An 11,849-nucleotide genomic window follows, 5' to 3' on the forward strand; every position below is an offset into this window, starting at 1 on the left:
CTTACAAGGCGCCCCGTTATCACACACAGACACACACTGTCAAACACACACACACACACACAAGGTCTGGCCGTTCCCTCTTCCTAATTCCCGTTATCTCAGGTTTTACTGCAGTCTGTCCCCTGTCTGTGTCACAACTGATGACTCAAACTTTGTAATTGCCTTTTAATCCTTTCGAGGACAGAACATGTGTCAGCGCCGGTTAATTCGGGGCACCGGTCGCCTCAGGATACGGAGAAAAGCTTATGACATGAAGGTCGTGAGCGTGAATCACCACACAGGCTGGAACATTTCGGACAGACACATCACGGCGGAGGAAGTGGCCTCTGCCTCTGCACCCCTCCTTCAACAGCCGTCTGCCCGGCGCCGCTGAGCACCGCACGGCCTGAAGACGCTGAAACTGCTGGATTTAATCTGAGTGTTTAAAGGTAGAGTCTGCAGGTTTGCTTTGAATATTTGCTACTACCACCATGATCTGCTCCACCAGGCCCTAGGCATCCGTGCTCACCGCGGCGGTCCTCCTACTCGTCACAGCATAGCCCTCGAGGCTCCTGTTGCTGGTGACGGCCGGGCATAGCGACCCGGGTCCTTGCCTATGTTCCCACAGCCCTATGTTCCCACAGCCCTATGTTCCCACAGCCTTATGTTCCCACAGCCCTATGTTCCCACAGCCTTATGTTCCCACAGCCCTATGTTCCCACAGCCTAATGTTCCCACAGCCTTCTGTTCCCACAGCCCTATGTTCCCACAGCCTTATGTTCCCACAGCCTAATGTTCCCACAGCCCTATGTTCCCACAGCCTTATGTTCCCACAGCCTAATGTTCCCACAGCCTTATGTTCCCACAGCCTTATGTTCCCACAGCCCTATGTTCCCACAGCCTTATGTTCCCACAGCCCTATGTTCCCACAGCCTTATGTTCCCACAGCCCTATTTTCCCACAGCCTTATGTTCCCACAGCCTTATGTTCCCACAGCCTTATGTTCCCACAGCCCTATGTTCCCACAGCCCTATGTTCCCACAGCCCTTTGTTCCCACATTTGAGATTTATCACATGGCGGATGCTCTGCTACATGTGGAAAGATGTCTATGGGTGTGATGTTATGGGAACATAGGGCCTCATTTTTAGTGGGAAAAAAAGTGGGAACATAGGGCTGTGGGAACGGTTACATGCTGTCATTCTGACCATAGGAGGCAGGAATTGTCGGAATGATGGGACGTTTGATAGAAAATTAAGTGTTGCTATTTAGACAATTAGAGGCCTATGTCGGACTGGTGGGATGTCGGAATGGCGGTTGCCCCCCTGTGGGAACAAAGGGCCTAATTTTTAGTGAAAAAAAATATTAGAAATGTGGGAACATAAGGCTGTGGGAACATAGGAATGACCTCATGGATCCCAGTGCCTCCCTGACTGTATTTCCTTTTCTTCACTGCTAAGTAGGGTTGTCATGAGAACCGATACTTCGGTACCAAGTCGATGCCAACACGCAAAGAATACAAGGGTACCTGCTTTTTTTCGGTACCGTGAGTTCAGGATAGAACTTTGCCCTTGGCAGGCCGTGTTGATTCCTGTCGGGACTGATGTGGGTAGTATATGTGCGAGGATGAGCACGCTACAGTCGATGCTACAATGTGGCTACAGTCGAACTTGCAGTCTGTCTGTTATGCGAACACAGCCATACCTCAAATAACGTATGTTAAACATGATGTGCCACGTGTCTTTCTCCAATCAGTTTTAATAGAAATGTGACGCTCAGCCAGTGGTGCCGTGTAAATGCGGAATGTACTGAAATGTACTACTAAAAAATAAAACAATGCATCATTTCTGCATCTGTGAAAACACCCTGAAAGTCAATTAATGAGACCAACGGTTCTGTTGTTGAACTACTTGGAAGACACAGTAAGGACTACAGTACGTGACTTTCTGTTTGTGTTACGCTATATTTAACATTTTAACACTTATTAACTTCATGTTGCTGCTGGTCTAAATTTGTGCAATTTGAAAGGTTGTTGAAGCACAGTCGAGCTTAAATACAAGAAAGTTTGATGTGAAACAGTTTTTTAATAAATTTGCGAAGTAAATTCTGTTTTTTTTTTTATTGTGGTAATGAATGAGTATCGAGAGTCGTGGAAATTCACTGGTAATGGTATCGACTCCTGAAATTCTGGTATCATGACAAGCCCAGCTCAGTGTGTATCTGCCTTTTCTCCAGTCCAGTCGTTATCTTGGTGGTCTATTTTATGCAAGCCCACGGTGCCGCACCTAACTTCACCTGCACTCTGTCATTCATTGGCTGGGGAAAACAGCCGACTCCGCCCAGAAACGGCCTGACTACACCGAAACATCAAAATACATGCGGAGTGGGGAGGGGCTCTGCAGACACAAATGAGTAGAAGCCCATAGGTGATGATTTAGCAGGATTTCTGTTGTATAAGTCTATATTTTGACTTTTAGGAAAATCCTACAGATTCTAACTTTATAAATGAACCAAGAAGAAATACTAATCTAAATCTGGTTCACATATAATAAGAAAACACATTTGTCACATTTTTAAAAATGCATCCCCATATGATGAACCTCAGTATTCAGACAGAGAGGAGTGCAGATGGGGGCTGAGCATTTATTTGGATGACCTTACAGTCCGTCCATGCAAAGACACACTCTGAATTTAAATGGGCTGTGTCAGCATTCGCATCAGAACAGCTTGATAAAGGCTGTTTTTAAGTCTAAAATGACTCATCTCATGCTCGTTCCCCCTCCTCTTCTTCACCTCCCCATGACCGTTTTATAGTGAACTGTCATTGACCCACCCAGACAGAAAAGGGGACAAAAACAAACACTGTTATCAGCATTTAACCTTCACAGACGCACCCCCCGCTATTTAAGGTCATTGGATGTAAATAGTGGTGTTCAGAATTATTCATTATGGACAGCATTCATAGAGCTGCTGGGCAATGTGACTTCAAATCAATATCACTGTGATTTTAAACTTTTATCTTGATGACGATCAATGATCATTTGCTTCGGCTCTAACGACACATCAAAAATAAGATTTTAGATTAGAGTGTTTGCACTTATGCACTATGAGAACAAGATGGCATTTTGAATGTCACACATCTGAGAAAGACCCAAACAAATCAACATGATGACTCTCCTTCAGCTTATTATCCAGCTCTAGATACTGAGCTGGGAGCCGAGGGCAATTAGAAGTGATTTAAAAGCATTAAAGCAGCATAAAAATGCCATTTGCAATTGAGAGATCATTAACTTTGTGTTGGATGATATCAACTAAGTAAACATGAGCTCATTTATCCATCCAGCAGTTACACAGCAACATGATCCTTCACTATGAGATGTGTCCTCTCTGTTTTTTTTTTTTTTTTGGTCTAGTTTTGGTCTCCACCAGCTCCAAAGGAAAACAAACTGGAAAAAAAAACATAAAGGGATAGTTCAACATTTTGGCAAGTTGGCCCATTGCCATAATCCCTATAGTTTTAGGAGGAGTTTCTTTACCTTTAATTGTCGGTGCAAGCTATTTTCAGAATGGCGGAGCAGAGCCGCGAGCTGCTCAGAGCTACGCTACGGAGGCTAATGGGATTTCTTGGTTTCCCTCATCAAACTCATCAAATACACAATCCAACAACTCCAAAACGCTGTCATGGACAAGTTGGGACCTGCACATTAACCACGCTATGAGATAATAACGGAACGTTATGAGACAGAGTTGTTTTAGAGGTAAATTCGTGCAAAACCGCTGACACACCTCGAAAACAACTCTGTCTCATAACGTTCCGTTATTATCTCATAGTGTGGTGAATGTGCAGGTCACAACTTGTCCATGACAGCGTTTTGGAGTTGTTGGATTGTGTATTTGATGAGTTGATGAGAACCAAGAAATCCCATTAGCCTCCGTAGTGTAGCTCTAAGCAGCTTGCGGCTCTGCTCTGCCGTTCTAAAAATAGCTTGCACCGACAAATAAAGGTAACAAACCGACTCCTAAAACTATAGGGATTATGACAATGGGCCAATTTGCCAAAATGTTGAGCTATCCCTTTAAAGGAAACATCAGTTAGTCTCTGGTTGGGCCTCTCTGCTGCTGAGCTGGTAGTAGACAGGTTACAGCTTCCTGTCTGAAAACAGCTGCCTGTTGTGGCTTAAAATGATTTTTGTTGAGCGGTGAGATTGAACCACAGCAGTAGAGTTGTGGACACAAACAATGGGCTGTGAACTGTGTAAAGCCAAGAGAAGCTGCAGATCCAGATGATAACTCATTGTATGTTTCTCATGACCGGAGATATTACTCTAAAAAAATATCACAAATCACTTCATGAGTCACTTCTGAGCGACAGGGATGACTCTGCAAGTCTGTGTAACACGCAGGCCTGTCTTACGTTAGCGCCTCTTTGGTCGTCCACAGCTTGTCCTGTCCTGTCTGCACCCTCTCCTCCTCTACATTTATTTCTCTTAGTTGCCCTCCACTCCCCTCATCTTGCCCTCTAAGTTCTCCATCCCTTCTCTCTCCTCCTTCCCCTGCTCATTGCTTTCTTTATAACCTTTCTCAGGCCATTTGGAAGCAGCAGCAGCAGCAGCAGCAGCAGTCTGGGCATTTCCTCCATTAGTGTGATTTACAGTTTCCCAGGCCAGAGGATCACAGCGTGTGAAACTGCTCCTCTTACTCACAATAAGGTAAGTACGGTTTTCTCCCCACGCCGGCCTTTTTGTCCCAAGCTCCGACAACAACAGTTCCATTAACAAAACGAAGGAGGACACTCTGTCAGGGCAGGTGGTGAGTCTATACACCCCACTGACTGCACCGAGCCTGGGCTGGACACGGGGTCACTCGCACAGGTCAAGCTTTCAGTCAGCTTGTGTTATGTCTGTGGTTACAGGAGGCAGTAACTCAGCTTGAGACCAGACAATGTCAAATGAGTCGGTTTTGTTCTCTGTTTTTTCTTTTTTCTTTTTCTTTCAGTGGAACCAGAGCGAGCTTGGCCACACTGTCCACTTCCACTGCCAGCAGCACTCCAGTGTGCACATTCAGCACTGGCTGACTGGACTCACTATGTATGCGTATGAAGGAAAGCAGGAGAAGTTTATGAGTATTCACATCTGGGTTGAAGTCAGAGCAAAGTAAATGCAGACAACGCTTGTTTTCTTCTGGCTCAGTACATGTACAACATGATTGTAAGGTGCTGCTTCCACATCTGGACAAGGTCCAGCACGTACACCCAGAAAACCTTCCACCTGGAGGATAACAGCTGGACTTCCACTTCCCAGATGTGGAAGAACAGCACTCTGCACGAGGCACTTCAGATATTTAGATTCTTATGATGCAGCACCATCTGAAAGGCCCCTGATCGGTCCCACGTTTATTCTACAGCATGACAACGACCCAGAAGTGACAGCCAATGTAACTGACAAGAAGAAGGTTGAGTCCTGCAACAGATGGTATAGCCCCCACCCGTACAGAGTCCTGATCTCAACACTATGGAGTCAGTCTGGGATTGCATGAAGAGACAGAAGACAATGAGACAGCCTCAATCCACACAACAACTGCTTCAACAAGCTGCCAGTCAAAAACCTTGAAGAACTGTGTGCAAGAGGAACTGGAGCTGTAGTCAACTTATGATCTGGTTTAGCTTTCAGAACCAGAATCAGAAATGTTTTTATTGCCAAGAGCAGTAAAGGTCAGTTTACAGAACAAGGAACTTGTCGTGGTGTCAGGTGCAAACATAAAGGTACCAAAAATAGTTAAAGGTAGGGATAAATAATGTTTTTAAAAAATTAAATAAAATTGAATAGAATTAAAATATTCTAGTGCAAAACAATTGCATATATTATACAATTTAGAGATAGATAGATAGATAGATAGATAGATAGATAGATAGATAGATAGATAGATAGATAGATAGATAGATAGATAGATAGATAGATAGATAGATAGATAGATAGATAGGTAGATAGGTAGGTAGGTAGGCAGGCCGGCCGTGGCCTTGAGCCGCTCCCCTCCAGCAGCGGTAAGGAGCAGACTGCAGATGTGTGCCCAGTTGTTCCTCTGCTGCCAGATGTTTGGAGGGTGTTTGAGACCGACTTGAAGGAGAACTCTCAGCTGTGTGAGGGCTGATCACAGAGTGTGTAGTAGTAGTGTATAATCTGATTCATGGTTATATTGAGTGAAGGTTTGTTGCTGGGATTTTCTTTCGGAGTAGTTGCTGCTCTTTAATTTATCATGTTTGACATCGACAGGAATTAAATTTGTTTTGTAAAATGAAAAAAAAAAATAAATCCAGCTAATGTAATGCCATATTATACATCTTGTTTCACATCAGATGTTACTAAAATGTCAAATATTAGTATCCTAATAGAGACTGTGACAGGTGAATAACAGACTCGGAATTGATTTTCTTGCATTAGTGAACATTAAATGTGTGTGTGATGCCTGTACTTTGAAATGCTTCAGTGAGCTAGTAATGTTTAATGCTCAATTGTTTCAGTCACAAAGAGATAGATTAAGTGTGATTTAGAAATAGCCTGGATTTTTCAGGAACCGTCGACTGCTGCTGAAAAACACGGAACAGTTTTTCTGTTCCAGTTACATGGAACTGATTTTTCAGTTACAATCATTTTGTGAAACAAATTATTGTTCAATTTCTCAATGAATGAATTCATCCAGAAAAACAAAACAAAACAATGAAGGACGAAGAACTAGAGCTTTAACTAGAGGTGATTGTACCGAGGCGTAGGACTACATTCTGTCAAATGGTTGTATCTGTTAGAGGAACACATTCCTGGAATACGGCAGAAATTTAGCATTTGTGCTAATTTACACTGATGCTTAATGCACCAATGTTAATTAATCTGCATTGTCCCAATTCAATTAAAGCAGAAGTAAGTGATCCGGTCGTTTTGGTTAAAGCAGATATCAGCTTCACGGCCGTTTCGGCTAATGCTGCGTTCAAGGCAGGCTTTTGAAACCGTAAGTTACAGCTTCAAGTCACAACTACGACTTGGTAGCGTTCCAGGTAACCCGTAGCTCGTGTTTTTACCATCCTGTTGTCTGTGAAAGTTCCCTATAACGGCCACTCGTAACTTCCGACCCGTGAACTCGTACCAGATCGAACTGGTATGACTTCACAGGAAGGAAAAACACAAAGTACGAGTTTCTTTGAACGCACCATGAGTTAGCAGCCCCCGCCCTTGTCAGGCATCAATTGGTCCTCGTGCTACGTCACCACATTCACGCGCATCCCTTGGCTGCACACACAGCCCTTCATGCCGTTCTCTCTCCTCATTGGATAACACTTGTATCCCACAAGGAAAATTTTCTCCTCGGGTTACAGCAGAGCAGAGTGACGGAGAGACTCGTGTTTAGGCTGAAATACTTCATGTAAGTGATTGCTGACGGAAAATAGGACTATTTAGGACTTATATTAACAAAAACATTCCACTGATATCTGCTTTAACTTCTTGTCAGCCGATGGAGTTAGCAGTCCCCGCCCTCGTCATGGATCTATTGGTCCTCGTCCCTACGTCACCACATTCACGCGCATCCCTTGGCTGCACACACAGAGAGGACCGCCCCTTTATGCCGTTCTCTCTCCTCATTGGATAAAGGTTGTAGGATACAAGGAAAGTTTTCTCCTCGGCTCAGAGCAGAGCAGAGTGACTGACAGACCCGTGTTTCAGACCAAACACTCTATAGAAGTGATTGCTGTCGGAAGATAGAACTATTTAAGACTTATATTAACACAAACATTCCGCTTACTTCTACTTTAATAATTAAACAAGTTCTGCAGCTGGATGTGAATACAGGAGCTCTATGAGCTGGAGAGTTATAGATTGGTGTCTCTAACTTCCCACTAATATTGTTGTTGGTTATTCATATGTTCTTGCCACCCTGATTACACCCCCAACATAAAGAGGCTTCAATGCAGCAACACTGAACTTAAAAATATGTAGGAATTCCCCCCATCTAGCGGTGCGGTTGAATATCGGAACGTATTCTTGATGTTGCATTCACGTGAAATCGGGCAGACGTCAGGCAGACAACAGACGCTGCATGTAACAGGATAAACAAGCGTCTATGTAAACAAGTGGTCCGCCAGCACGAGGCAAAACAATACAGGCGTGACAATATGTTGTCATGGTGATGTCGTATTGTTTACCTGACCCACGTTTTACCGTCTTTCTCTGGTGGAGTAAAATGACATCCGGTTGGTTTGCCGAAGGTCTGCCTGACTGCACCTGAATGCAACATCAGTGCCTCCGTCCTTCCTCACACTACACAGTGGTGACAGTTTTAACAGGCGCTACCTGGAAAACTTTCTAAGTTTCTATGGTTACCTACGGTCACGCTGCCACTCAACGTAAAAAATGGCGATGCAACATGGCCGCCTCGGTTCGGTGCGTCGCCCACAAGTATTTGTAACGACTTGTAACAACTCATTCTAAGGTACGAGAAAGCTTTCATTTGTATGCGGGTGTGATTTGACTTCAGTGAAATACGTATTTATGAAAGCAACATTCGATTTTTGCCAATAAAAAGCCAAACGTTACATACTGGGGCTTTAACCTAGCAGAGGTAAACAGTAGATGATGATGCTCCACCATGTAGGTACAGTATGAGAACAGCTCAGACCTGTCTCCTTCACCTGGTATTTAAAGATCAGCCTGTGTCCCCAGTCCACCCTCTGGTCTAAGTTGCTCATGCAACTTTGATGAAGAGGAACCCTTGTTGAGAGCCTGCCAGCGGCGCTGTCTGGGACAGTAATGGCCCTGGCTCTGTTCAAGCTCCACTTTCACCCCCAACATCTGCACAAACGTGACAGCGAGTCTTACGCAATACCTTCAGCTGACTGCCTGACACCGACACCCACTGTTTAAAGATTTACCAGACCGTGGTGGCGTGCTGCCATTTTTAGCCATAACAACATCTACATCATCATCTTTCATCATCCTTTACTTTACTGGAGTCACGGCACACAGAAGGAGCGCCATCAGAACATTCACGGACGACAGCAGCTCCTCACAGCTGTGATCATCCACCACAGGATCATCACGCATCAACCGCACAACACAACTTTGAGACGGCCTATAGGCTTATCCACCGAGTTCCAGACACAGAGAGGAGAGAGCTGGGATAATTCAACCACATCTCAGGAGGCCCCTCTAATATTTCACTCACTGAAAAGTCAATTATGAGGCCAAGGTTTTGATTTCTTAGAATAATAGGGCTACAAGGCAGAATTCAATTAAGAGCACCCAGAATACATTTGGCAATCTCTCAGAGGAAGAGCCAGAGAGGAAGATGGAATCTGCAGCCCACTGGCTGAGCAGAGGTTACACGTGCCTGCAGGAACACTGACAACGTTTACTGAGGAAAAATCAATAATTGATGGCTATAAAGGCTTACTGGTGTTTTTTTCTTTTCTTTTTTTATGGCGCAAACACACAAGTGCATGAATGTCAGGCTGCACACGCCAGTCCTTCCAGGCAAAGACCCTGATCTCATTGCAGTGCGCGGCGCCACCTGTAAGGTGCCTGAAACGGGAACGTTTAACCCTCCGGAGCTGTCTGGACCAGAGAGCCGGCGCCGGCGTGGAGCCGATGTGAACACGGAGGAAATGCGCAGAATTCTTCCGCTCTGACTAAAAATGATTTTCCACGACTGTTCTCTTTCAAGGTGTCGAGGGGGCAGCTGACAGGAGGCAACGGCTGAATTACAATGCGCCCTGCGCAGTCTTCCCCCCTCTCTCCCTCTCCCTCTCTCTTGCCTTTCCCTGACTCTGTATGCGCCCATGGCGTTGAGGATTTCTGTGACAGCTGACAACGAGCTCCGGGCTCCGTGATTGTTTTAACACTGTCATGTGCATCCTCCAACTTGAATCAGCCTCTGTCATCATCTGCGCTAGAAACCTGCTGCTGATGGAGACGATGAATCACAGCCAATCAACTAATGCGTTTTCACACATTCTCCACTCTTCACTTCATGTATGAGCAGACCTGTCTGTCAGCTGACACCGAACGAACCTGTATGCTACTGCTGTGTGAGTTGACCTTGCAGGGCAGGTAATCCTATATGGAGTTCAGCGCAATGCACAATGTAAAGTGCAAAGATTAAAAAAAAAAAAAAAACTTGCAGGTCAAGTCAAACAAACAAAAATAAATAAATAAAAATGAAGCCTATTGCCCACCTCATCCTGCTGCGGCTGGTTCTGCCTCTGGTTCGGCTGCTCCTTGGTAGCTGTCATTGTAAACTCCTCGTTTGGTAAAACTTGGACGAATCCTGCAGAAAATTCCCGTTTTCCGCGTGAGGAGAAGAGTAGAAGAAGGAGCAGAAGGAGAAGAGGAGAAGAGGAGGAGGAGGTGGAGGAGGGGATGGGAGGATGCGGCGGGCACAGCCGTCTTGTCAAATGCGGAATCTTAAAGCGGAGTGGAGGAGAAGAGCGGAGGGACAGATCCGTCACGATTGAATATGTGCGAGGTCTTGGAGAGCGTCTGACGAGAAGCCAACGCAGCCTGTGCGTTCACATCACCACCACCCCCCACCGGGAGAGGAGGGAGGGAGGGAGGGAGGGACGAGAGTTTTCGGACACGCTCGTTCTCGAACCGACAGAGCCGAGGGTGTTCTGGTCTCACATTGTTTTTTGTAAGCACCGAGGAAGTCAGAGGCTGTGTAACTCTCTCCTGTCTGTCTGTCTGTCAGCTGCCAGGAAGGACGCCGGGAATTTGGAGGATGAGGAGATATAAACCCGGAGAGGAACAGGAGAGGGAGGGGGAGGAGGAAGAGGAGGAGGAGGAGGAGGGGTGCTCAAGTGGTCTTGTGATGGTTTCCCGCGAGGGTGGGGGGTGGGGGGGGGGTTCATTTGCAGGATTCAAAAAAGAAAAAGAAGCATCCAGCTCAGGTTTAGGGTGCAGGGGGGGCTGTGTTTTCCCTCCACATCCACACTAGCAGGTCTGAGTCCTGCTCCCTGGTCCAGTCTGAGGCTGGAGGAGCCGAGCAGGACCAGGAGCTGTCCGCGGTGCTGAACCCGCAGCTCTGCTTTCTAGATCTGCTGCTGCTGCTGCTGCTGCTGCTGCTGCTGCTGCTGCTGCTGGCCACCTCACAGCCCCTTGTTTTCTGATACAGGAGCTTTAAAATAAAATAAAAAAAATAAATAAAAAACTTGGCCTTAAGCGAGGAGCTTAAACGGTCAATAAACAGAGATTCAGCGCAGCTCGCTGTCGGGTGTTAAATAGCCTACGTGAGGGGCCAAAACAGAAATGCAATAGCTTCTGAATCTGCAGTACTTAGCGGTGATATGGCACCTGTGAACCGGCGCTATATCAAAGTTAGACCGGGTTTAGGACGGAGACAGGTCTGCTGCGGTTAACTCTCATGTGAGCGACTCAGACAGCGGTCAATAGTTTTTATGCGTCTGACTTTTGCGGTGAATTACCACGCGCAGAGCGAGGCGTGACTCTCTCTCTCTCTGTGTGTGTACTTCAGCATTTCCGGTTTATGCTACATCACACTGTGTTGGGTACGTTACTTTTATAAAGTAATTAGTCATAGTTACTGATTCCTTTCCCCAAAAAGTAACTGAGTTAGTAACTGAATTACAAATTACTTGGACTCGCCCTCCTAACTCTCTAACCATAACCCACAGTCCACACCTCCGTTTAGCTGTGTGACCGACAGTGGCGTGCACAGACTTTTTGAAGGGCAGGGGCGAAAAGGGAAAAAAATGGGCACATATAGCGCGTCTTCGCCACTAAAGAGGCCTCTTTAGCACACGTTTTGGCTCCTAGAGGCCACTTTCATGAGCGTTTTGGCTCCCAGGGGCCCCCCACCTGTGCACGCCACTGGT

At 45.8% G+C, this 11,849-nt stretch overlaps 1 protein-coding gene across 1 annotated transcript in view; it reads right to left on the minus strand.

Annotated features, from left to right (window-relative positions):
• Nucleotides 1-10,412, minus strand: part of dpp10 (dipeptidyl peptidase like 10) — a gene marked incomplete at its 3' end in the record, with an annotated part of 171,372 nt that extends 160,960 nt beyond the window's left edge. Inside the window, exon 1 of the mRNA XM_083996620.1 lies at nt 10,194-10,412. Within this exon, the coding sequence (XP_083852746.1) occupies nt 10,194-10,250 (57 nt within the window). The 5' untranslated portion in view covers nt 10,251-10,412. The remainder of the gene's footprint in view (nt 1-10,193) is intronic.
• Between the last annotated feature and the right edge of the window lie 1,437 nt (nt 10,413-11,849).

The sequence above is a fragment of the Trachurus trachurus genome, assembly GCF_905171665.1.
Source record: "Trachurus trachurus genome assembly, chromosome: 21".
NCBI lineage: Eukaryota > Metazoa > Chordata > Actinopteri > Carangiformes > Carangidae > Trachurus > Trachurus trachurus.